Here is a 27,339-nt window from a genome sequence, read left to right on the forward strand (position 1 = left end):
TGTGGGCAGAACCCGGTTGAAACTGGGTGGACGACACCTGAACTGGATGGCATACCCCTTTCTTATAATACGCAGGACCCAACGAGATATATTTGGAAGATTCTCCCACTCTGCCAAAAAAAACCTACTAAGGGTACCAGCCTCTCGAGGCTGGCCTCTGATGTACTCTGCACAGCGAGCGCAGCGCCCTGAAGTGGCAAACCAGCAAGGAACGACTGGCCTGACTGCACTAAAACCCTCGTGGGAGGGTGCGAGCCATCCTCGAATAACTTGCGAGGGCTCTCTGCGCCCCGGCATTGCGGCGGGATTAGCAGATTGACCCTGTGAGGGCACCGAAGAGAGGCGGGCACCATATGCTAAGGTGAACACCGCCTGCCTCCGGAGGGGACCACCCTCACGACCCTGATTCCAGTGGAGTCAGGATCTTTTTGACGCAGCCTTCTTAGAGGTAATGACGGTCCTCAAATCCGCCTTACCCTTCGAAGGCTGCGCCTGAGAGCGTCGTCCCCCGCCCCGCCCCTTTTGTGGAGGGGTACGGGTGGCGACGCTCTGCTTTTGTTGTGCTCTGTGTGAGGAGCTCGTACTCGGTTTCTGCTGCTCCCGCCAAGCAGCAGCAGAAGTCTGGGGTTTGTGAGGGAGATACTGTTGGAGCGCCGCAGATTGTTTCTTGGCCTGAAAATCTGAAATCTGTCGGTGACCATAGTGACTGCGTCACCGAACAGACCATCAGGAGACAGCGGCGCATCCAACAGAAAGCTCTTATCTCTCTCCTTAATATCAGTGAGGTTAAGCCACAAGTGCCTCTCCATGGCCCCTAGGGCTGCCATAGAACGGCCAACAGATCTGGACGTCTCCTTGGTGGCACGGAGAGCAAGATCAGCTGATGACCGGAGCTCTCTAATAACATCAGCTCCGATCTCCTCACTTTCCCCCAGATCTTTTAGCAGGTCAGCTTGTTATGCCTGCACTATAGCCATAGTGTGCAAGCATGCCGCAGCCTGAGCTGCTGCCGAGTACGCTTTGCCCACCAACGCCGATGTAGCTCTTAATGGCTTGGTGGGCAATGTCGGGGCTTTAATGGATGACGTTGAATCGGGAGAGAGATGGCTCGCAAGCGTCTCCTCCACCCTTGGCATCGACCCATATCCATGTCTTTTCAGTCAAACAATATTGCTATAGGTGGATGTTTGTGGGCTGAAAATCCTGGATGAGACCGGATGATTCCACGACCTCGAGACCTCAGTGTGGAGGTCAGGAAGAAACGACAAGCCCCGACATGGAGGTTGAGCAGAGTGCGCGGGAAGGAAACGCTTGTCTAATCTGCTTTTAAAAGACTGGCGTTCCTGATCTCTTTCTTGTGTGCAGTCACTATAGTGTTTTTTGTGTTTTGAAGATTGTTGAAACTCTTTTACAAAGACACCGAACTGACAGACAGTGGTTACACAGAACGCTACTGAAGGCACAGAAGCTAGTGCCTGTTTGTGTTCATGGGTCCTTTATAGTTTCTGGGTTGATGATGTCACCCACCTATGACGTTCTGTCATCTCATTGGTTGGTTACATACGTGCTTCAGGACGCAATCATGCAGAGGCATTCCCGCAGCGGTGACGCAGCTCGAGTTCCCTTGAAATGGGAACTGAAGCATTTCACCAAAACAGACATATATTATTTTAAATGGACCATAGAAGGTCTTTCAAATGTAATTTTTATTTGTTTCTACAACATAAATATTTTAAAAGGTTAGTAAAAAATAAAAATGATCCCATTATTTATTCACCCTCAAGACATCCAAGGTGTATATGACTTTTTTTATTTCAGCCAAACACAAGATATAAAAGAAGTTATATTAAAAAAAAAAAACTGGCTCTTCCAAATGTATAATGGGAGTAAATGGTACCTTGTTTTTTGAAGCCCATCTATCATAAAATATATACATATGGTTCCGGGGGTTAACAAAGTCCTTTTGAAGTGAAGCGATGCATTTTTGAAGAAAACAAAATCATATTTATATTATACATTAATAATGAATGATTACGGGCATGTGGTTACGAAGCGTGGATCGAGTTCTGGCCAAAGAGGGACATCTGACCCACATAATTTATGGGATAATTTTCATTCTTAGGTAAACTAACCCTTTAAATGAAAAGTCACTGAAAAAAAAGTTGTAAACAATTTGCTATATGTGCCCAAAAATGGTATGTGGTTTCTAGAAGTTCTGCTATGGTGTTAAGGGTGGTGTATATATAATACAATAGATGCTAAACAACACTAATAATAAAAGACCAGTTGAATATATGGATTAAAGTGTTCACCCAAAAATGAAAATTCTGCCATTAATTACTTACCCTCATGTCGTTCGACAACCGTAAAACCTTTGTTCATCTTCAGAACACAAATGAACATATTTATGTTGAAATCTGATGGCTTATTAGGCCTCCATTGACAACAATGTCATTTCCTCTCTCAAGACCCATAAATGGAGCTTGAGTGATCGAATGGAATTCAAGCGTAGTTCAGGCAGACAACTGATCGCTAAACATTATCAGCTGATGCTCAGCTGATTACTCCACCTACTCTAATCAATTATAGTATTTAAGCTAATTCAAACTCATGTTCCTCAGTCTGTCGCACAGACATTTACACATTGACAGGTTCTCAGCATTGCCTTTGATTCCATACTTCTCAGCTCGAGGTTCGCGTAAGCTTATATACACCAGGCTTGACACATTAAGTACTACCATCTTGCTAGCATTTTCAACTAAGGGCATTTTCACAACTGAAAGTCCGCCCCAACATCCGAACCGAAGTTCTTGTTTAATTTGATAATTATTTGATAAGTTTGTTGGTTTCACGTTGCAATCATGCAAGCCGCTAGGCTAGCACACAAAAACATTTTACATGGACACTTGCGTCCTGTAAGTTACATTCATCTTTTTGGGCTGCATCTTGACATTGACTGGCCTAACTGACGTGCGTCTGATGTCAGCGTGTTGTCAATTCGGCGGGTAACTTAGACAAGAATGAAAGAACAGATACATATTGGTGCCACTAATGAACATTGCACATCGCTTCCCCATTAAATTTCTTATCGTTTGGATTGAAAGTGGACACTTGAGCTTCTATACAATTTTAGTACGTAGCCTGTAGCCTGATGAATTTTGGTTTATTCATAAGACATGCTAAAAGCAATGTAAACATGAACATTGGCATAAACAGGAACTTCCCGTAAATGGTCTGAAAGTCCAAGGGATTTTACGTTCGTTCTTGAACGACATTTCTAGGTGAACAAATCATTCTCATTCACGTGGTCTATTGTTCGCTGAAAATCCTCCCTCCACAAACAGCGTTCTGTCAAAGATTGACAAACCTCGAGCCAATAGCGTTCAAGTATGAGATGTGATGGATCATGTGATTTGTTGAATCAGTGAACGAATACGCACTTTACTGACCGAGATGCTTTGAGTCTGTCTCTGAACGGGAGATCTTGTTAGAGAACAAATTTAACAAATTGGTGCATATTGTTTGCGAAATGAGGAAGTGAACCAGTTGTTGAACCATAGCGAACAGGTGAAGCTCAGCTCGTGTAGGTGGCATATTGCAGCAAAGAGCGACATATACACTTTACCATTGTAATGAAAACAGTATAACAACACAGACTAACTGCAAACCTCAAAGGCCATGATTTCATTAAATAAACGTGAGCTTCACGTTTCAGAGCATTCTACAGCCTGCACACTAAAATGCTTAAGACTAGCAATGTGATCAATGAATAGCGTGCATCATAATGCCAAGTAAATTCTTATGATCAATCGCTTTGACCCAGATAACTCTCGTTGAATCATGAAAATAGAGCATGTAGGCGAAAAATCTGTATTTCACATGTTTAATGGTAGGTACACAGACACGTGCTGCCTCATACATGAGGGATTCACTCTTTCATAGCATCACAAATAAAAGTAATGTTAAGTCTCGCATATGTTTGTTGGGGGTTTGTTAATAAATTCAGAGTGTCCTATGTATCAAGTATAGTCTGGCTTCTATATTCCTCTGATCACGATCAGATTCTGAAATTAGTCAAGGATCCGCATTCCCTACCCCTTTGAGGTACGCTACCTCCAATGATTTCAGGAGCTGCGCTCCTCTTAGAAACGCTGTCTTTAGTAGTTATGCAATCTGACGCATAGAATTTAACAGTCTGTCGCACAGACATTTACACCCATCTCCACCCCTTTACTTCCTAGTATCTTCATTATCGAGTATTGGATTCTGTGTAGAACTCTTATTGTTACCATTGTATATTTTTCTGTAATATATGCTAAGAAACTTTTGGTTATTATAAAGGCTGGGTGGATTCTGTTTCAAGGATGTATGTCAAGCTGCCTAGTATGGCAGCTCGAGCATCTTTGAGCCTAAGCCTTTCGCCGAATCAAAGATTGTCAATAAATTTAATTCTCAAAGTGGTCCTGACTGAAATGGTACTAAAGACGTCATTAAAGAGTCCATCTAGATAACACATGTCGTAACAGTTTTTAGTAATTTAATTACTTACCAACTGACAATGTAGTCTCAACATCACGTGCATGTAATTTCCTTACCATAAAATGACCTACTCACAACGTTGTCATTACAATCTCTGACCGCTGCAAGATTACCAACATCGTTCCAGATATGTACCACACGTCATATTTTGGTTAGGCCTTTCTGAGCCATCACATTTCAACAAAAATATCTTAATTTGTGTTCCGAAGATGAACGAGAGTCTTACGGGTCTGTAGCGGCCTGAGTAATTAATGACAGAATTTTTATTTTTGGGTGAAGTAACCCTTTAAGCACAAATTTTAGATTTGTGTTCAGGTGCAGCAGGACCAACATGACTATTATTGTCAGTTGTAGCTATGTCAACAGTTTTCCGATGATATACTTACTCCAATCATGAAGGGCACTGTGTTGATCATTTCCAACATAAATGCTATTTGAAGGACCTGCTGCCAAATATTCCCCTAGATAATAAACAGAATTAATGCAGATGGTATCAATAGTTGCATGGATGGAAAATATCAGATTGTTTATTTTAAGGCTTATTGTTTAGATGATGTCTGTTGGAAAATACAAAAAAAAAGTATACCTTGTATCGTAGATATATCAGCAGGTTTCTAATGAACAAACATATGACTGCAACAGACACCTAAAGAAAATAGAAATGTGACATACATACAATAAACACCAATCATTATTAATAACCTATATTGAACACCATATGATAGTTGTCTGCAGAACTACCTGTACAGCCCAAAGAGTGTGATCTCGTTTAACCCAAATAATTGAGGACCTGGTAATAATAAAGGGTTATTAACATGATGCACATTAGTAAATCAGAGCAATTTTATTTTGAATTTCTGTCTTATTTTTGGTTTGTTTGAAAATACATACCAGTTGATTCCCAGCAGGGTATAATTTCTGTAAAGGCAGTCCAAGCTATGAGTAGAAGAACTACATTATTATGAAGCAGATATCATTATGGAACAGTCATTGTATAGAAGTATAAACTAAATAGGAAAATGTTCTTATCCATATATAAAAAGTTTCTTTACATAATAAAGGAAGTTATTTTCTAGATTTGTTATAAGCAAAACTCATTCTACTTGGGCCAGTAACATAAAGGAAATCCGATATTTCCGTTTTCCTTGCTAATGCATTCATCATTAGAAGTGTATAGGGAATTAGAGACAAGAAATTAGTGCCTTTATGAGCAGTGTTTTTCACTATTTCTCAGAGTCTAACAAGATTTTTTTTTCTGTATAAACACATTTTCCTTTAAACCTCATCAAAAATACATTAGTAATCCAGTGAGTGATAGCAAATATCTTAAGGGACCCATCTCATATGGCTAAGGATGAGCCTGCCTGCCATAGTTTCTGTCCGTCAAACAATGAAAAATATCTACCATGTGTGTTGCTTTTCTCCTGAGTCAGACAGCACTCTGAATATATACAAAATGCAGCTTAACACCTTGAGCGAAAGATAAAACACCCGCACCCTGAAACCTGAGGAATAAAATTAGAGTTTTATAAACATTCTAGACATGGTGTTCAAAGTGTCACATGCACTCATCAAGTAAGATGCACTTATTTTGGGGAATAAAAAGTGTTATTATATTATTATATAAATTTTTTAGACATAGTAGTAAAAAATAAAATTCATACACTCAACATGTGAGACAAACTTTTGTAACTTATATATAGAACACACATTTTAAAACTATATTAATTTTTCATAATGTGTTGAATGTGTGTGGTTATGGAAACAAGAAAGAATAATAATTTAACATTTGTTATTTTAACAGAAGAAAAAAAAGAACAGACATACTCGATCGTTGGTTTTTGATGCAGTAAAACTGGAGACGTTCTTTGAAACTGTTCTTAATGAAGAAGTCAACCTGCACCCTATGCAGCAAAACACAAGGATGAAAATGACTGATTAACCTTCAGAGGGTCTTTGGGGTCCATTTGATGTTTCTCTCACTGAAAAAACATTGTTCCCTTCATCACCCTGTCAAATCAAAGTAAACAAAAATCTGCACACTGCTGTTGCTGCTCCCATTTTTTTTTTTTTTTTTTTAAGGACAACGTTTCGAAGGGTCTTCGTCAGGCCTGTAAAAAATTTTTACTGGATGTGCGCCCAATTTTTCCTCCCTTCTTCTCAATTGCATGAGATTTAGTGACTTTTGTAACATTCTTACACACACACACACACACACACACACACACAAATTGGTACTGTTCTGAAGGGATGTAAAAAAATAAAATAAAAAAAAGTCACATATCTGCGCTAATTTGTGTATGCGTACTGTATGCTATATTGTACAGCAGCAGCATGTCTTACTTGCTCACAGAACCGTGTCTGTAGATACATTGGCATTAGCAGCGTAGAAAATCTATCCCACCAATAGCAAATATCATCATTGTCATATCCATTACCATGCCAAACACTCTTAGTGTTGTCATGACAGAAATATGAAAATTGTCAGGTACTAGTAAGTACAAATGCAATGTGAAATATCTCTCTCTCTCTCTCTCTCTCTCTCTCTCTCTCTCTCTCTCTCTCTCTCTCTCTCTCTCTCTCTCTCTCTCTCTCTGCTTAATGGTTTTATTTACATACATTAACATTTTTTTTATAATTTCTTTGCGATTTGTTATATTTGGTTTATTGAAATAAATTATTTGTGAATACAATCTGACTTTTTTAAATGGCATTGATTTTAATGTTTTTGCAAATGTATGTTGAGTTATTGCAAAAACAAACACTTCCAGAATTTCTGTTCAAAAGATAGAGGATTTCCATCTTTTTCCATGTAATAGCCACCAAAAGCCTCCATAAATATAATGTTTTTTTCCTGCATCTTGTCTCCCCACCACTGGTTACAATTCATCACACTGGAGTTATTACTAATACAGACAGTATACTGTTTTTGCACACTATTAATTATTAATGTAAATATAGGGACGAGCAATTCTCACAGTATATACACAAATGTCACATATAAGGTCAAAATTGCAATACATTTACAACACTAATGCTTGTTTTCTCTAGCAGTTTTCTCTAGTTTTGTATTTTGGTTCAATTGGTCTTAAAAATACAAATAAGAAAATTTCATAAACTTACTTTGCATCGTTTTGCTGAGTCTGCTCTCGTAATAAATCCCTGAATCTGTGTTTAAGAGGCAGGGATGCCACTTCGTTATCATGTTTAGCCATGTTTCTCCAACAGCTTTAAAAAAACAACTCCTTTCAAGATCACGATAACTTCATATAAGCCCTCAGTTTTTCTTCTTTGACTTTTTCCAGTTGTCCAGCTGCAAAAAAATATCAAACTGTGATTCCTGTTTCACTCCCTTTGTCTCTCTTCCTGCACATAGGCAAACACTCACGTCTGGTAAGTGTGACTGATAGACAGACTAAATGACTATTGATGTCATTAGTTGAATGTCAGCGACTTCCCCTCAGCATCAGCATCTTCTCATAGAGCAGAGGCATAATGCCATGGCCACCAGGGGGCCCTCAAGAGCTAGCAAAATGTCAGCTTGATTTCATTTTTAATCTTTTTAATATGTCAATGGACAATGGAAATAATACAAAACCGCAATTTAAAAATAATAAAAACCTGCAATATTATGTCAACGGGCTGAAGGATGCAAACCCGGTCAGACTATGACTGTGATTATTGAAGCTGATAGAAGAGGCAGCAGCATTGCAGCATCAATGTCACAAAAATTACATATCTCTCCGGTGTTGAGAAAAGAAAAAAGAAGGGGAAAAAAACAGCAAGATAAAGGTATGTTAAGAAAGTGTATGTAAACTAAACTAGCTATTTTGTGAGTTAATGTTAGCTGGATAGTTTTAACATAGCCTGGGTATCTTCTTGTATTGGGAAAGTTCATATAGGGGTGTGCAATATCACTATTTTTGCTCATGGATGATTAAAGGTCCCATGACATGAAAATTTCACTTTATGAAGTTTTTTTAGCATTAATATGAGTTAGCCCTAGCCTTTCTAGGGTCCCCTAGTGGCTAGAAATGAAGATAGGTATAAACCAAGCCCTGGGTATCCTGCTCTTCCTTTGAGAAAATGAAAGCTCAGATGGGCTAATCTGGAATCTTCCCTATATGTCATCAAATGGGGCAAAGTTACCTCCCCTTTCTCTGCATTGCCCGCCCAGAGAATTTGGAGAACATGATTTTATTTACATTTACAAACCCGATACAAAACCCAACAAAAAGTTGGGACACAGTACAAATTGTGGGGGAAAAAGACTGCAAAGATGTGGAATTTTAAAATTTCAATATTTATTCACAATAAAACAATTACAATTACAACAATTACAACAATGAGAAGTTTAAAATGAGAAAAATTATAATTGTCATCACTTTCTCCTCAGTCACTAACCTAGGGGTTTGGTTTGACCCCCAGCTGACCTTTAATGATAATATTAAACATATCTGCAAAACCTCCTTTGCCCCCTTCGATACATCTCCAAACTTTATCCCCTTTTAAACTTTCCAGATGCAGAGATACTTGTCCATGCCTTTGTATCCAACTGCAACTTTGGACTACTGCAACTTCAGCGGGATTTCTGGCAGGAATATCCAGATGCTTCAATACATCCAGAACAGTGCTGCCAGAGTCCAAATGAAAGTCCATAAATATGGTCACAAAACTTTCATCATACACTCAATGCACTGGCTTCCTGTTTTATCACAGATCAACGACAAAATCCTCCTGCTCACACATAAATGCATCACCGGACATGCACCACCATATCTACATGAACTGGTCACTCTGAAATCCTCCACCTGCACCTTCAGATCATCAGGCCACCTGCTTCTTCAAGTTCCCACCAGCAGGCTTCGTACCATGGGAGATCGAGCTTTCTGCTCGGCTGCACCGCGGATTTGGAACGACCTTCCCAGTGAGTTGAGAGCAGTACAGAGCCTGGAACAGTTTAAAGCAGAACTAAAGACTCTTCTGTTCAGAAAGGCTTTTATGTGTTGATTGTTTGTATTATTCGAAATTTTTACTTTTTTATTAATTTTTGTAATTTTTCCCTTTTTCCATTGTTGCACTTTGAGATTCTAGAGATAAAGTGCGTTATAAAAAAACATGTTGTAATTGATGCAGTATGTGGTCTGGCATTGTCATGTTGGAAAATGCAAGGTCTTCCCTGAAAGAGACAACATCTGGATGAGAGCATATGTTGTTCTAGAATTTGGATATACCTTTCAGCATTGATGGTGCCTAAAAAACATGTTGTAATTGATGCAGTATGTGGTCTGGCATTGTCATGTTGGAAAATGCAAGGTCTTCCCTGAAAGAGACAACATCTGGATGAGAGCATATGTTGTTCTAGAATTTGGATATACCTTTCAGCATTGATGGTGCCTTTCCAGATGTGTAAGCTGCCCAAGGCACACGTACTCATGCAACCCCATACCATCAGAGATGTAGGCCTCTGAACTGAGTGCTGATTACAACTGTTGTTGTCCTTGTCCTCTTTAGTCCGGATGACATGGCGTCCCAGTTTTCCAAAAAGAACTTCAAATTTTGATTTGTCTGACTACAGAACTGTTCCCTATCATAGGAACTCGAGCTGCGTCACCGCTTTGGGAACACCTCTGTGTGATTGCGTCGTGAAGCACCTAGGTCATCAGTCCAATAGGAAGGCGGAACGTCATAGGCGGGTGACGTCAAGGACCCGGAAACTAAAGAGCACACCGGCAAACACGCCGTTAGTTTCTGTTGTCTTCAACAAGAGCTCTGTGTCATTTGTCTGTCCTAATATCTGTTTGTGTCTGAGTTCAGACCCCTGTTTCACAAGTTTGCACTCACACTGATATTAGAGGAAGGAGATTATGGTAAGCGAACGATCGTACAGAGAGTGTGTTCCTTCCTGTCCTCGCTACATCACGGACGGGGATACACACTCTATGTGCATTGTTTGTGTGGGTGAGTGCCCAGTCGGCACTCGAGGGTGCCGGCTCACATTCTCCGTGGCACGGGCACTGCTGCTGCTGAGGCACGGCGGCAGCTCGCGGGGTTCGCATATGGATCTGACAGAGGGGTGTGAGACGGGCCAGCCCTTTCTCAGCCTTCACCCGCCAGATCCAGTGCCGCTTCTCTGGGTTCAGGAGCCCGCACTGCGGTTTCTTCTGCCCGGGGTGCGGCCATGATGCTGCAGATGTCTTCCTCCGAGGAGGTGGATGTCTGCAGCGTCGATGCAGGGGTTGTGGACTCGCCAATTCAATCCTCTGCCAGTGAGGAGCATCATGAGAGAGTCTGTGTAAAAAGCAGGCTCGAGGAGCACAGTAGTATTTTTAAATTACTCTGGCCCATAGACTGTAAAAAAATATGGACGTAGTGTCCGTGACGTCACCCATAGGATTCTGATAAGCCGTTCTGAAGCTTAAAGTAGGGGCGAGCTGGGCGTTGCCATCTTGTGAGCGAGTCAACGGGTGTCACTCCCGGATAACAGAAAATGGGCAAAAAGGCGGGATGTGCGCGGAGCTGAGGTGACGCAATAACTATAGACGGCGGATAAATGGCTATCCACTTGTAACCACGCCCTTAATTATGCAGAACCTTAAGGCTTTATATAACGTAAACGAATGAGTTATAAAAAAATTCACCCCCCTCAGAGTTGTCATGAAGATCAAAATTAGCCTTATAAGCCAAAACCACAATTTGTACCAGGCTGTAAACATGTTTTTTTCTGCTTTAAAGTTGAGAATTTTAACATGGGGCTCAATGAGATTCTGCTCCCTTCTGGAGCCTGTCCCTAGTGGCCAGATTAGGAATTACAGTTTACATTACTTCCGTATTGGCTTCAAGAGAGATTGCGGGAGCTTGCTCTGGCCTCGGGGTTTCCCCTATGGGTTTCCCATCCGTCACTTCACCACGTGACAGCAGTAAGCAGGCTCCTCATTGGTAGAATCACGCGTCAGCTACTTGCGCACGAATCACGCGTTCAAAACGCTCAATTCACGTGATCATTGCCGCGTCATTCACGCGAATCGGGCCATTCGCGCTGCCTCATTCGCGCGAATCGCGTCTCTGCATTGACTTAACATGTAAATCACTCGCGCGAATCGCGTCATTCGCGTGCGGTGTGAACGCAGCATTAAGGCTTGTTCGACTTCACCTAGCGATGCGCAGACCGATCGGCGGCTGACTTGAAGCAGTGCATGCCGGTTAGAAATTTTGTCCGACTTGAGACAGCGCCGACGGCACGTGACTGTGACGTATGTCAACAAAGTACCGCGAGAGCGATTCGAGAGCAGCCGGCTGATGCAGCCGGTGCAGATTCTCAAGAGGGACTGCAGGAGGCTGCTCGAGCTCTGATGACGACACAGCTGATCCACGATTGGCCGGATTCACCGCATGACAGCGACTACGTGTGTTTCATGTTTATTCTAAAACCTTATGTTACACTAATGCTCACAAATCATTTATTTATAACAGTAAAACCTCTTTTCATGTAGTCGCGATGTTATATTGTAATGTTTATCAAACTAAAACGGATAAAAACCGTAGACAACACTTCATTGATAGTGTAGGTTTATATGTTGAACTTTAATCTTTTTCCAAATAGACGCTTTATTAAACAGTACATAAAGTATTGGATGAAAATATCATTTGAAACATCTGTGTATTTGAGAAATACTGCATTTATTTAACTTCAGCTGTGATAAAGTTTGCAAACACAGCTCAAGCGTCACCACGGGAAGCAGAAAGTGTCCGACTTCACATCTCCGTTTGCAGCTCCTCCCCGCCTGCACTCGGCTACTCTCGCCGATCGCATCCATCCAGCCGCAGCCGATGTCGAACACACCTTTAGACTTCAGTTTATAGTAACACAAGCATCGGTGTACATGTGATACTGTTTGGTGCAAGGCATGCATTCAGCTCCTGAGAGTGCTGGCTGTGTTTCATCTTCGCACCTGTGGTCTTTCATCTTGAGGGATGAAAGCCAAATATGTTGTAAACGGATCGTATCTTGCGTTTGCTGAGGCAGTGTAAAGATGACGATTCCGTATGAATAAATATGAATATTAAAGCAGTATCATCTGGTGAGTATGGCTGATTTAATTCTGAGAAATTAAAATTAAAAATGAACTGACTTTGAGGAGTTAGATATGTTCTTTCAGTCTATCATTCGGACCATGTTCATTGATGGGTGATTATGGTGACTTTAATTCTGAGGAATGAAATAGGATTTATCTGACTTTGAGAAGCTAGAGATTATCAGCCTATCTTCCATATTGTAAAGAAATGGTTATGGATTGATGCCATGGGTTTAAAAAAGAAAAAACACTATGGCAAAGACCTGGTCGCCACAGAGGCATTTTTGGTTACGAGCTCCTCGCACATGGCGCAACAAAAACAGAGCGTCGCCTCAGGCTACTGGTCGGCGCTCTTAGGCGCAGCCTTCTAAGTGTAAAACTGATCTGAGGACAGTTATTATTTAAAGAAAGACTGCGTCGAAGAAGTCCTTACGCTACAGCGTTCAGGGCTGTGAGGGTTATCCCCTCCGGGGTCAGACGGTTTCTCAGTACACGGTACCCGTCTGTCCTCAGCGCCCTCACAGGGTCGATCCACCAACCCTGTCCGAGCACCGGGGCATGGAGAGACCTCGCGGATCATCCGAGGATGGCTTGTTCATAGTACTAAATTTGGTCAGTTCTTTACATTTGCATATGTTTTAATTCACTTTGTTTTTGGTCAATTTAATCAAAAAAGCAGTTGAGGATCATGTTTTTAACCATTACTCATGTTAAACTTCAATAAGTGACAAATAATGTTTGGCATCAAATATTCCAACACAACCTTTGCTGCTGGAAGCAGGTCTATAGAATAATATTTAAATAAAATGGAATGTGCTGCTCATTGTCCTCTAACAAACACAACAGCAAAAATTTGCGATACGAAAGGTTAAATCATCCGATCAAGGATGTGGATATGTTTGCACCAGTTTTTGAAGTTGACCTAAGGACTCTGAAGGTATGTGTAGAGTTTCAGGAGATGGAAGAGGTCTCCTTTTACTGTACTGACCGTTACATGAATGTAAAGATTTTACTGTCTGTTGCATGATAAATGGTACTGGAGTTGTGCAGTATATCAGTACTGGGAAAATACAGCTATATATTTTATTTCAAATGGTACAAGATTTTGCTCATTGCGGTACTTGATATGCAAGTTGTTCTGAAGTCCACCGCTTGGTGGCAGTGTGCTACCCAAAACTGACATGAAACCAAAATGAATGAAGAACCATCAAACTTGCCCACTTGCCCATCCTGACTTGTACAAGACCTAAAGACATTGACAGGTGAGTGCTTCATTCAAACAGTCTAATTTAGACATTTATTTTCTTTTAACACTGATTAGCGCACAAGATAAGATCATATCATATCATCATATTTGACCATTTAAGGAAAGACGACTCAACTTGAAGTGCGTGAGCTTTTTACATGCAGCTGGTGTATGCGTTGTTGGTGTAACTAATGTGCAAAGTAAATTCTCAAAAATCTTTCAAGTACAATTTAATGATATAAAATTGGATGTTCAAATTGGCAAGATTTAAAAAAGATGTGGTCCTGTTGTAGATCGATAAGACCAAAAGTTGACCCAGTATGTTTCTTCTATTGATCCTAAAAATAGTCGTTAAACAGACCGTTGTTGATCAGTGATCTGTATGGACTAGGCCTCATAGTTTGTCACACATGTGATTTGCAGATCAATTGCAAGTTTAACCACAATAGAGTTAAAGGTTAGTTTTGCCCGTTTTTGGATGGACACATATTATGTCAGTCAAAATACTTGTTTTTGGTAAATTTTCTTGTAAACATATTCAGTTGTGTCTTAAAGGTGCACTGTAATATTAAGGAGGATCTATAGACTGAAATTTAATATAATATATGTAACTAATGTTTTCAGTGATGTGTAAAGACCATCGTTATGTTTTTATTACCTTAGAATGAGCCAATTCTATCTGTACATACACTGCCGGTCCCCTTACTGTAAAGTCGCCATTTTGGTTCACCATGTTTCTACAGTATCCATAAACAGACAAACTGCTCTACAGAGCGCTAGCTGCTCTCTGCTGTTTAAGACGATGACATCTTTGTCCTGTCTCAGCCACTGTAGCTTCTCCATGTACTTTAAAAGGATGCATATTTTTATACACATTTAATCAGTAAATTTGTGAAAATAACACCATTATTTTTTATTGCATATTAAAAATGTATAATACAAAAACACAAGTTGTCCTGAGAGTCATGTGCTGGTAAAAAAATAAATAAAACACGCAAAGCATGACAATCTGTTTATTGGACCTTTTATCCTATTGTCTAGCAGGGATTGTGTTTGTTGCTCTGTATGTCTTGCCAGTACTGGATCATCTCATTAGGTTGAAGCCCATGTGAAGTGATCAGGTTGCTGTACTTACAGCGGGAGTAGGGCACTCGCCAGTGATTAAACAGATCATTTGGTGTTGGCTCTGGCGCTATCTTTAGTTTTTCTAGACAAATACCCACATAAACATCTTCTAAATGTATCCTGGGTATGATCAGAGACGCCGCATATACCCTCTGAGCCACGTCACCTGAGAAAACATACCCAGTTCCCGAACAAAATGTGGGGTATCGATTACTGGGGTACTCTTCTGGGGACATGTACCATTTGCTGTTTTGGTTTCGAAATGGAGAGAAGCCACTCATAATATGTCCTGTAAAATACTTTTGTGTTAGTTGCCCCTTGGGCTTGAGTAATTTCTGTATGAGATATTCGGTATTGACAAACATGTCAGTATCTGTCTTCATGACATATTTGGCCTCTGGACAATACTTTGTGATCCAGTACATCCCCATCAGCGTCTTGAGGGTAAGGTTGTTGTAAGTGTCCATGTAATCTTGCTGGATGATGTCATGATGCTGTTGACTTTCCTCCTCTATTTTCTTTCTTTCTGTGTCATCATTTACACCTAAGAAGAACAGACGGATGAAACCCAAGTCCCCTTCCATACTTTCATTGCCCCATGTTTTCCTGATGGCGTCCCTGGCTTCTGATTTCTTGGGCTCAACTTCAATCAAAAGCACTAAAAAAGGAGCCTGCGACTGACATGCGTTCGGCTCATTAAGGATGTACTCATAAGGCTCAACTTCAAGTGTATTCAATGCTCTCATCTTTTCACTTGAACTGATGTTCAAAACATCCAAATTTGAGATAAAATTTTCGTTTGATATTATAGGTGTATGGGCCGCTTCTTGCTCTCTCAGCCATTTTGAATATAACGTGAAGTTGAAGTTTTTCATGGTTTGGAGCCACTGAGTAGCAAACCCATCCTGGTAGATTTGATAGGGCCAATGCTGTCCCTGAATAATGAGGCTTCCCACAACCACAAGCAGAATAAGGAAAAGGGCAGCCCTGCTGTATTTGTTTTTCAGATTCCATCGCATGATCTCTTTGGGTTTGTTGGATTTGTCAAGCCTCTTTATGAGTATAAATACGCAGAAACCTGCAAAAAAAGAAAGGGTTGGACTTTTAAAAAAATTATTTAATGTTACTACAAACAAAATTGCAATACATTTTACAAGTGTATATTATGGGTTTAAACATGGCATATTTTTTAAACAGAGCTTAGTGTAATATACTCTGGGAATCACAAAAGTCATAAACATTTTATTTGCTGTGTAAAATGGAGTGTTATAGAATTTGGCAAGTTTTAGATGAATGAATCAAAAGTATAGCCTACACTTAATTGAACTGTGATCTTTACTAGCGTCTACACAATTCTCATTTAACCTGCAACCAGAAAGTGCACCAATTAATATTTTGTTTTCGTAGGCTAGACAGCTGTTATGTTATCTGTACAAAATATAAAAAGAGCTGATGATATGTATTATTTTACTTCACTGCTTTTTCATATTAAACTATTTTATTCCCTTAACTAAGACGAGTTGATACATACCTCTCTTGTCTCAGTGCGTGCACTTAATCGCTCTGACGCATGATGACATTCTGATAGCATTTTTCTTAGCAATAATAAAATATCTTCTGAGAGTATTTCGACTCGGTGCAGTAAAAAGTCCCGGCTGAAACATCCTCCCTCAAATGTCACCGCGCGTCAGAGTGATTAAGTGCACGCACTGAGACGAGAGAGGTATGTATCAACTCGTCTTCGTTAAGGGAATAACATGTAATATGAAAAAGCGGTGAAGTATCCCTTTAAACACAGCAGATCACACAAACTGTTTTAAATGTTGGGCCCCATATATTGACATATCTGCAAATAAAAATTAAAAATAAATACTGGAATCTTAAATAAATTAAATAGTTGTATGCATTCAATCTCACTTCATTGACCAATCTCACTTTATTGACCGATGGAGTTGCTGCTGACCTTTAAAGGGGGGGTGAAATGCTGTTTCATGCATACTGAGCTTTTTACACTGTTAAAGACTTGGATTCCCATCCTAAACATAGACAAAGTTTCGAAAACTAATGTTGGACGTTTGATGGAGTATTTCTGTGTTAAAAATACTCCTTCCGGTTTCTCACAAGTTTCGGAGAGTTTTTTTCGAGTATGGCTCGACTTGACGTTAATAGACCGGAAGGTCCTTGTATGGGCCGTACGGGCTCTTCTCCCGGTAGGGTGCGCGTGCGTTACTAGAGCGAGAGAGGAAATGCACGCCCATAAACATTGCTCTCAAGCTGCAGATCCAGTCGTCCGTGAACACTTATGTCGATTATAGTTCGCACTGCACTCCACTTCATTCCTCCACTTTGAAATGAAGCGACTTCAACGCTTCAGCACAGCATTCCGGGAAGGCAGCGCTGCTTTTGAACCGATTTGAACGCAGAAATGACGGGAAACTTCACAATATCGCTTCAGTCGCATCGCAAAGTGGATCTCCACACTCCAAGAAGTGTGTTTTTGACGGAGCGGTCCCAGCGATAAAGGTTCGGTCCTGCTTTGGAAGCAGCCGGTGAGTAAAACTGCTTCAAATGTCTGTGCTGTTGCTTATCGTCGCGTGAGTAAACATCAGTAAACGACACGATCGTGTGCTTCGTCATTCAAATGCGCTAACGGTTAGTCCATTGTTGTTCTATATATAACGTTACACTAGTCTGACGTGCAAAACCGTTTTGCTTGCTACTGCTAAAGTTAGTCGCATACAATAGTCCATAAACCGAATCATGTCCTCATAAACTGCGAGTAAAGACACACAAATGTTGACAGGCCACTAAATACAGTACATACCACAGAGACGGACGTCCTGCTGCTGGTTTTCCTGTTCAATTTATTTCAGCCTCCAAATTTGATTCTAGATCATATCTATTAGCTGAGATCGATAGCAAGGGGTTCTCCAAGCTTGAGGACGTCACCGCTTTGCGCATTCGTCATTCTTTAGCTCCACCCACACGATACGCCTCCAGGCGCTCGTTTTTTTCCGGAAAGACTCGGTACAGCCTATATTTCAAATGGTTTTATAAATATAATAAAACTAAAGACTTTTCGGAGATATGAAGGATGCAATACTACTCTATAGGTACTCAAGATTGACATGAGATTGACTGAAACTGAGTGTTTCACCCCCCCTTTAATGATTCAGTTGAACCATATGCAAAAAAATAAATTCATTTTCGTTTTGTTGGGGAAGTAAGTGTAACCTGAGGATTACAACCTCTTGACCTTCATGGCTATATACAAAATATTACCATTAAATTTCAAGCAACTCTAACTGCAAAATTTGTCACATGGACAATCTTTATGATACTTTAATTTTTTTGTAAAATTGGAAATTAGATGTATAAATTAATTTTTAGCTGACAGCAAGTTAACAATTTTAATTTTTTAATGGCATTCCAAGCACTTATTGTTAATATCAGTACATTTCCATATTTCATCCTTTTGTTATTAGTTGCTGACTGTTTTTTATTTTGATTTTTTTTATTTGATTTTTTATTGGGGATGGTGGTATCTTGAGAGGGGTGGCGATGCCATAGCCTGCTGTATCCCACAGATTCACACTATTTAAAGATGGTAAAAACACATTCACATTAAATACTCAGAGGACATGTAGTTATTTTATTTATTTACTGAATTAGAAAAGTCATTTGAGATTTAAATAATCATAAATTAAATGTGTCTGTGACTGTTGATCTTTATGGAATCTTGGTAAATTTTCCCAAATGAGCTTAATTACCAATATTCTTAAAAGTAAATTACAGAATAAATTACTATTAAAAATTCTGGTTGCTCTATCCCTTTAACACCAACTGTAAATATGGCCACAGGTGTGTCTCTTAGATCAACCCAGGTGTGTCTTTTTCCTTGTCGCCTAGATCATAATCAGATTTACTGCCAAGTGCAGTAGGCTCTCAAAATTTAACATGTAAAATACATTTGTCTGGTACACTAAATAATTTTTCGAGATTGAGTGTACACTATAGAACCTTTCTCTTGTCACTAGCTAACGCTTGTGAATACACACGTCAGAGTCTGAATGCTTTTTTCATGTTTAGCCAGAAATAAAAGTAAATAATTTTTTTGGCATCTAGATAAAACCCACACACACACACACACACACACACACACACACTTACTTTCTCAAAAAAAACATCATTTAGTATGTTTTTAAAACTATTTGAATTATGAGGACATTTGAAATGTCCTCATAAACCACATTTATAGTGTAATACCAGTGTAATACCCATGTAGTTATACAAATTTGTGTCCTCATAAACCACATAAACAGGCACACGCACACACACACACATCAAACACAGCATTTTAGTTTGACTTACTTCATTTAAACCAGGATTGCTGGAAAGAATGAATTGCATCAAAACAGCGTCGAATAGACCAAGCGTCAGATGATATCTGGTTTTATGTTTGGGATAAATGTTCTTTGTCTGCTCCAGCAGTCCAACACCTTTTATAACTTCTGCCATTCCAATCTCTTCCTCCTCCTATGTTTTGCCACTCCTTTGCTTCTCATCTCTTCAATTGACAGCTTCTGTTCTGTAGACTTCACAGATGAGGTTGGTGAGTTACCTTGGCTTTAAATGTTTCCCTCATATATATATATATATATATATATATATATATATATATATATATATATATATATATATATATATATATATATATATATATATATATATATATATATTAAACCAATAGCAATCTCTAACTTAACAAGCGCTGACTGGCACACCTATTTCTCCATGTGACACGTAAGCACCCACCCATCTGATGATGTATGATTACTGGTTTTTATAAACTGCTTTATGTTGCAACATTTTATTCCTTTGTCTCAGCTGTTGCTACATGAATGTGTGTTACATTCACAGTCTTAAGATTAGCTTTACTTTAACCATCTCTTCTTAGAATCAATCATATCGTTCTTTTAATTACCAGATTTCACGATTTACACTGCTTTTTAAGATGATGTGTCAATTTATGATTACCAGCATTACAAGCATGAAACCTTAGAAACATCAGTCAATCAGTCAGTCAATTAATAATTTATATAAATAAATAAAAAATAAAAAATAAAAAAACAGTTCATGCAACAAAGAAAAAGGTAAAATGTGTCCTTTTAAACATCTTAGCAAATTATGAGTTGAGGCCTTATCTTCGTTTAGGGGTAAAGCAATTTAAATTTAAAAGCATTTTAATAAAGAATAAGAAATAGCAACATAGTTATGTTTGCACAAGCTCTATGGCATGTATCACTTTTTTCACTATTTTTCTTTGTATGGCCTCTTGTGGGTGAGGGGTTTGCTGATTTCAACATTGTGGATTGAGTGGCCCATGGCGGTGGGGCATGGGCACCTCATGTTGCAGCATAAAATATATATTCTTAAATAATATTTAAATTATATATTATTATTATTTTGACAAATACATTCTATTGTAGGTCTACAGTAATATATTTCTGTCACAATTTATTCTAGTTAAACCAAACATTTATTTTGATGAGTTTTTGTGAAGCCCTCTTTCATAGAGTATTTGACAATGTTTTTTATAAAACAATTGTTTTAGTGTTTTCTCAGATAAGTTCTGGAAATGTTCATGTCCAAATATGGTTTGTGAGACGTTAAAACACCACAAGCATCACGCGTACTTAGTAGTATGTAGTAGAAGAAACGGTGCTGCTCATTCACACAGAGACAGAACAAGCAGATCATAAATTTATATAGCAGTGTTTTGCACTTTAATATTCACAGACAATGTCACAATTTGATTTATTGTACAGCTCTACTTTTAATGTATTAATTTAGCCATCAGTTTTACATGACATCTGCATTATACTGTTAATTCAATTGTCATGGCAGGCTGGATTCCAGGATTCCTTCTGCATCACAGAAAACACTCGGCCTTATTAAGTTGTAAACATAGGCCTACCTTTATCTGCGCAGAGGGATGGTGCTCCAAAACTTGTTCTATCCGTTTCCTCATTTGCATCAACATTGTTTGCAAATTTGATATCCTCTATGGCAACCACGCTATTTCTTTCTATCTCCAAAAGTATTTACATTCAAGCCAGGGGTTAACGATTGTGTTTCGCTTTTAGATAAGTCTGCATCAACGAAGTCTGTCATTTGTCCTCTCCCGCCCTTCCATTCAATGTAGTTGTTTCCGGAGCAAAATTTCCCCCCTTTTTGTATTATTTATTTATTTTAACTTAGTAACGGATGTGGTGTAAATTGTAGAGAAGTACCAAACTTCAAACAAAACATACTTAAGTAAAAGTAAACTTTTAGAACTACTTAAAAAAGTTGAATGGTACAGAAAAACTACTCAATTACAGTAATGCAGGTAAATGCAGTTTGTTACATTTCACCTCTGAATATGAACATATACAAAACAAACAGTGACTTGGAATTAACTTGACTTGAAACATGAACAGACACTTACCAACAGCGGGTTACATATAGCAAAGCTAAACAAGGGAACATGGCAAACATGAGGACTTAAATACACAAGGACTTATGACTAAAACAACCAATGAGAACATAACACACAAGGCAAAGAGAAACTCATGACAATGGAGCACATTGCAAGATGATATGACAGAACCAGGAACAGGACAAGGAGCATAAATAGACTACAAAGACATGAACACAAACAAAACCCAAACCGATTACAGTTACTGATTATTGTTTCTTTATTTTGAAACCAAAATTAATCAAAACCTGTTTAGCGAGATCTTGTGATTCCATTTCAGCCAAACAGTAAATTCTATACAAAGGAGATGTGTTGCACTGTGTGAGGCAAATGGTGGTCACACCAGATACTGACTGGTTTTCAAACTAAACCAAACTAAACCAAAAATAAAATGCATTCTGGATAACTCCAACCAAAACTCACCAAACAACAGTCATTCACTCAAACATATTCCCTTCAGGTTGCTGTATAGGTTAACATCAGTATGTCTTTCATTTAAAGTCTTAAGATCAACTGCTGTTGCTTTCAACATTTTCCTGAACTCTTAATTATTTTTTTACTGTTAACACATTTACTTGTAAACTATGAACTATTATATTATCTTTTATTATAATCTTATAAATTGTTGCAGTTATCTATTTATTAATTTATTTGGGCCAAATTGTTATGTAGGTTACAGAAGCAAATACTTTTGATTAGGCAAGCTTTGGAACATCAAACTTTGTCATCTTTTACAGACAGCTCTGACACTTAGTTTCCTTTCGTTCAGTCACTCTGACGTCACGTCAGTGACTGACGAATGGGGGTTTCGCTTAGAAGCCTATCATCTCCGAGACTAAAAAGCGCCCAATGGCAGTGCCAATGCCATGGGCATGCGAGATTTGCATGTGTAACTCCGCCTACCCACGTGGGTATATAAGGAAGTAGCTTGCATAATCGCATTATGTTTTAATGCTTTGGAGCCAAGGGTTACATACCTTTCACTCCTATAAGCCTTCTGAGTTAAGTCAGTTCTTCGAGACGATCAGGATCTTCCAGTCGGTGTTGGTGTTCGGCGCGTTCCAGCGGTCACATACTTCCTGCCTGCTGGTCAGACGATTGGTTTACAGTTGGTGTGTGGTCCCCTGGGCGCTTCGGCATCGACTGCGAGGTTAATCCTCTCACAAAAGAGCTCACACGTGGCACGTCCTTTTCAGGATGTCTCGCCCGTGTGCTTCTGGGTGTGGCCGGTCTCTACACTCTTCTGATGGGCACTCGCACTGTCTGGCATGCTTGGGCTTCCAGCATGCTCAGGCGGCGCTTGTGGATGAGTCATGTTCCCACTGCGGGAACATGGCCATCTCCGTGTTGCGGTCGAGACTCAATAATCTCTGTGCGGCCGCCGGAGTGAGAGTCCCCTCCGTCACCCCCCGATCTGACGTGTCCGCGGCCTCGGTATCATCCGGTCCAGGGCGACCTGAGGGTGATGGTGTGCTCCGACGCTCATGCCTCGGCCCACACCCCCCTCTGTTGCACCGGTACCCGCGAGCGTTTTGATGGAGCCGCGGCGGGCTAGTTTTGAAGGTGGGCTAGAGTCCTCCGAGGATGATGATTCGGCTGTGCTGCCGCCTCCGGGCGCGCCAGCATTGTCCGAGTCGGACCCGGAGCTGACAGCCATGCTTGCCCGGGCAGCCACGGCGCTTGGTCTGGAGTGGAACCCTCCGCCCTGGCCAGAGCGTTCGCGGCTTGATGATTGGTTTTTGGGTGCCCCCAATTCCTTTCTTCCCGGAAGTGCATGAGGAGGTTGCGTCTTCTCGCGAGCGCTTGGCAGCCTCTTCCGCCTTCTCCGCCCTCGATGGGGCGGCGGCTAGAGGGCACACTGGGGTCCCCCCGGTGGAGCGTTCTGTGGCGATGCAACTGTGTCCCCAGAGCGCCTCCTCCTGGCGTGGCGATCCTAAGCACCCCTCCAAGGCCTGTAGATTCACATCTTCCATGGTGTCGAAGACCTACAGAGCTGCGGGGCAGGCCGCCGCTTCTTTGCATGCCATGGCAACTCTTCAGGCCTATCAGGCCAAGTTGCTGTGCGACTTGCACGAGGGTGGGGCCGACCCAGGGCTCAGAGATGAGCTGCGTGCCGCGACCGCAAGAAGCCGCCCCAGTCCGCGCCAGCCCCGCAGCCCGCTAAACGCCAGGCTAAGCGGCGCTCCTGACGCGGACAGCTCAGAGATGGGCCGTTCTTTCCAGGAAACGGCAGCAGGGCCGCTCCTTCCCCCGGTGGAGGGCCGGGGGAGAATCTTTCGTTCCGCTGCCGCCCCCCGGGGTGGCAGCACCCTATTGAGGTTAAAGAAAGAACTGACATACCCATCTCTAAGCACCCAGAGACCGGTGACGGCAGTGTGCGCCGCCCCCGGGCCACGCCGCTCTCGTCCCTCTCTGTCGCCAGCCCCCTCTCAGAGCAGACCCCAGTGGAACGCGAGTCCTTCTCTGGTCTCCTCTGTCAGGGCGCAGCCGTTACCGCCGCCCCAACACCGGGCCGCTATGCCACCCGAGTCCGGGCCGGTAACGCTGCCTCGCTGCCCCACTGAGGATACGCCGGTGCTCCTCATGACCCCGTTGGTACACTCCCTGGGAGCGTGGCTACAGCTGCCGGGACTGTCCCATTGGGTCGCACGGACCCTCAGGCTCGGCTATGCGAATCAGTTCGCGCGAGCTCCTCCCCGCTTCCGGGGTGTCTGGTACACCATGGTGGGATCCAATGCCCCAGTCATGCGTGCGGAGATCGCGACCCTACTGGCGAAGGGCGCGGTCAAGCTCGTCCCTCCAGCCGAGATGAAGTCCGGCTTTTACAGCCCTTACTTCATTGTACCGAAGAAATCCGGTGGGTTACGACCGATCCTGGACCTTGGCGTCCTGAACCGATCCCTGTACAGGCTTCCGTTCAGGATGTTGACTGTGAAACGCCTTTTTGAATGTGTTCGTCCATGCGATTGGTTTGCAGCGATCGACCTGAAGGACGCGTACTTCATGTGTCCATCCTTCCGCGACACAGACCGTTCCTACGGTTTGCGTTCGAAGGGCGGGCATATCAGTATGCCATACTACCATCGTCGAGGCAGCCCTTGCGCCACTCAGGCAACAAGGGGTTCGCATCCTGAACTATCTCAATGACTGGCTCATACTGGGCCACTCTCGGGACCGGGTGTGCGAACACAGAGATCTGGTTCTCCACCACTTAGCTCGTCTGGGCCTTCGGGTCAACTGGGAGAAGAGCAAACTCTGAGAGGATCTCTTTTCTCGGTATGGAGATCGACTCGGTCGCCATGTGTGCGCAGCTTACCGGCGTGCGCGCGCAGTCACTGCTGACTTGCCTCCGTCAGATAGAGAGCAAGAGTGAGGTTCCACTGAAACTGTTTCAGAGGATCCTGGGGCATATGGCATCTGCAGCCACGGTGACGCCGCTCAGATTGCTTCATATGAGACCGCTTCAGCACTGGCTTCGCGATCGAGTCCCAAGATTGGCATGGCAGTCTGGCACGCTCCGGGTCCCAGTGACTCGGGCCTGCAGACAGACACTCACCCAGTGGTCGAACCTCAGCTTTCTACGGGCAGGTGTGCCCTTAGAACGAGTTTCCCGGCATGTTGTTGTGTCAACAGATGCGTCCACCACGGGCTGGGGTGCCATGTGCAATGGAGATGCAGCCGTCGGCTCTTGGTCAGAGAGCCAGAGCCGCCTGCATATCAATTGCCTCGAGTTGCTGGCAGTACGGTTCACCCTGCACCGCTTCCTAGCGTTGCTGAAGGGTCAACACGTACTAGTCAGATCGGACAACATGGCCGTAGTAGCATACATCAACCACCAGGGAGGCATACATCTACGCTCCCGCCGCATGTCTCAACTCACCCGCCATCTCGTTTTATGGAGTCAGAAGCACCTGAGGTCCCTTCGTGCTGTCCATATCCCGGGGATCCTGAACCGTGCAGCCGACGAGCTCTCACGGGTTCAGCCAATCCCTGGGGTGTGGAGACTCCATCCCCAGTCGGTCCAGCTGATCTGGGATCAGTTCGGGGACGCACAGGTAGATTTGTTTACCTCCCACGACTCGTCCCATTGCAGTCTGTACTATTCCCTGACCGAGGGCACGCTCGGCACGGATGCACTGGCGCACAGCTGGCCGCAGGGCCTACGCAAGTATGCGTTTCCCCCAGTGAGCCTTCTTGCACGTGTTCTGTGCAAAGTCAGGGAGGACAAGGAGCAGGTCATTTTGGTCGCCCCGTACTGGCACGGCCGGACCTGGTTCCCAGAACTAGTTCTCCTTGCGACAGCCCCTCCCTGGCCGATTCCTCTGAGACAGGATCTACTCTCTCAGAGACGGGGCACCCTGTGGCACCCATCCATGTGTGGCTCCTGGACGGGACGCGGCAGGTTTGAGTACCCTACCACCTACGGTGGTGGCTACCATCACTTCCGCTCGGGCCGAGTCCACGAGACAGGCCTATGCGTTCTGTCTAAGACAGAACCTCTTCGTCAATTGGTGCTCTTCTCACCAAGAAGACCCCTGGAAATGCCCGATCGGGTCTGTGCTTTCTTTCCTCCAAGAAGGGTTGGATCGAAGGCTGTCTCCATCCACCCTGAAGGTTTATGTGGCCGCTATCGCCGCCTATCATGACCTCTTGGACGGTAAAACGGTAAGTAAGCACAACATGGTCATCAGGTTCCTGAGGGGTGCGAGGAGACTACATCCTCCTTGTGCTCCTCTCGTACCCTCTTGGGACCTCTCAGTAGTTCTAAGTGCTCTGCAGAGGGCCCCATTTGAGCCTTTGCGGCCAGTAGATGTTAAGTTCTTGTCTATGAAGACAGCGCTCCTGACCGCATTGGCCTCCGTCAAGGGGGTAGGGGACCTGCAGGCATTTTCGGTTGACGAAGCGTGCCTGGAATTCGGGCCGGCTGACTCTCACGTGATGTATTTCCACCGTAAGCCTCCTTGAGCGGGTGTATTCCCTTGGCAACCTTGCCACCCCCTGGGGTTAAAAATCCACCTGCGGCTCGTACCCCAGTGATCTTCCGTATGCAGCCCCCCGGGGTCATACGTGTATTCTTAAGTCCTCCCTACGGGTAGGCATCTTGGCGCATATGTCCTCCTGGAATATGCCTCCCAGTGTACCTTGGTATTCCTGCGTTAAGTAGAGGCATTTGACCGTCCTAACGTGCATCAGGGCTTTCACGCTTGCGCAGGGCACTGGAAGACAGCCGAGTGGCGTTATTTCATTGGGACCCCCATTCGCCAGTCACTGACATTACGTCGGAGTGACTGAACGAAAGGGAACGTCTCGGTTACGTATGTAACCCTCGTTCCCTGAGGAGGGAACGGAGATGTAACGTCCCGTTGCCACATCCGCTGTACCGCTGGAACGGAGTTCAACTTGGCTCCTCAGCAGGTAAAACATAATGCGATTATGCCAGCTACTTCCTTATATACCCACGTGGGTAGGCGGAGTTACGCATGCAAATCTCGCATGCCCATGGCATTGGCACTGCCAGTGGGCGCTTTCTAGTCTCGGAGATGATAGGCTTCAAAGCGAAACCCCCATTCGTCAGTCACTGACGTTACGTCTCCATTTCCTCCTCAGGGAACGAGGGTTACATACGTAACCGAGACGTTCTGTATATCCTATCACCTTTTAAATTGCCCTGTCAATCATAATATCACAGTAATCATCTGCATGGGTACATTTTACCTTCTGTTGGTTTTAGGTATACAGCGACCCCTGGCAGTTCTAGTGTTAATATGTTTATAAGTAACTGAAAAAAGCTCAAATGTCAAAGATTGTCAAATGATAATATTTGTGGTCAATAA

The 27,339-nt window shown here is 42.5% G+C and overlaps 2 protein-coding genes across 2 annotated transcripts in view; both read right to left on the reverse strand.

Annotated features, from left to right (window-relative positions):
• The window catches only part of kcnt2a (potassium channel, subfamily T, member 2a), a 78,563-nt gene extending 70,742 nt beyond the window's left edge, over nucleotides 1–7,821 (reverse strand). The window contains exons 1-7 of the mRNA XM_067453142.1: nucleotides 7,663–7,821; nucleotides 6,367–6,443; nucleotides 5,945–6,044; nucleotides 5,431–5,475; nucleotides 5,281–5,329; nucleotides 5,126–5,185; nucleotides 4,926–5,000 (exon numbers count right to left, since the gene is read on the reverse strand). Coding sequence (XP_067309243.1) covers nucleotides 4,926–5,000; nucleotides 5,126–5,185; nucleotides 5,281–5,329; nucleotides 5,431–5,475; nucleotides 5,945–6,044; nucleotides 6,367–6,443; nucleotides 7,663–7,754 — 498 coding nt within the window. The 5' untranslated portion in view covers nucleotides 7,755–7,821. The remainder of the gene's footprint in view (nucleotides 1–4,925; nucleotides 5,001–5,125; nucleotides 5,186–5,280; nucleotides 5,330–5,430; nucleotides 5,476–5,944; nucleotides 6,045–6,366; nucleotides 6,444–7,662) is intronic.
• A 6,647-nt stretch (nucleotides 7,822–14,468) lies between these two features.
• LOC137090249 (beta-1,3-galactosyltransferase 2-like) overlaps nucleotides 14,469–27,339 on the reverse strand; it is a 34,929-nt gene continuing 22,058 nt past the window's right edge. Inside the window, exons 2-3 of the mRNA XM_067454120.1 lie at nucleotides 19,357–19,580; nucleotides 14,469–16,063 (exon numbers count right to left, since the gene is read on the reverse strand). Of these exons, the coding sequence (XP_067310221.1) occupies nucleotides 14,898–16,004 (1,107 nt within the window). The 5' untranslated portion in view covers nucleotides 16,005–16,063; nucleotides 19,357–19,580 and the 3' untranslated portion in view covers nucleotides 14,469–14,897. The remainder of the gene's footprint in view (nucleotides 16,064–19,356; nucleotides 19,581–27,339) is intronic.

Source organism: Pseudorasbora parva, chromosome 9 (assembly GCF_024679245.1).
Source record: "Pseudorasbora parva isolate DD20220531a chromosome 9, ASM2467924v1, whole genome shotgun sequence".
NCBI classification, from domain to species: domain Eukaryota; kingdom Metazoa; phylum Chordata; class Actinopteri; order Cypriniformes; family Gobionidae; genus Pseudorasbora; species Pseudorasbora parva.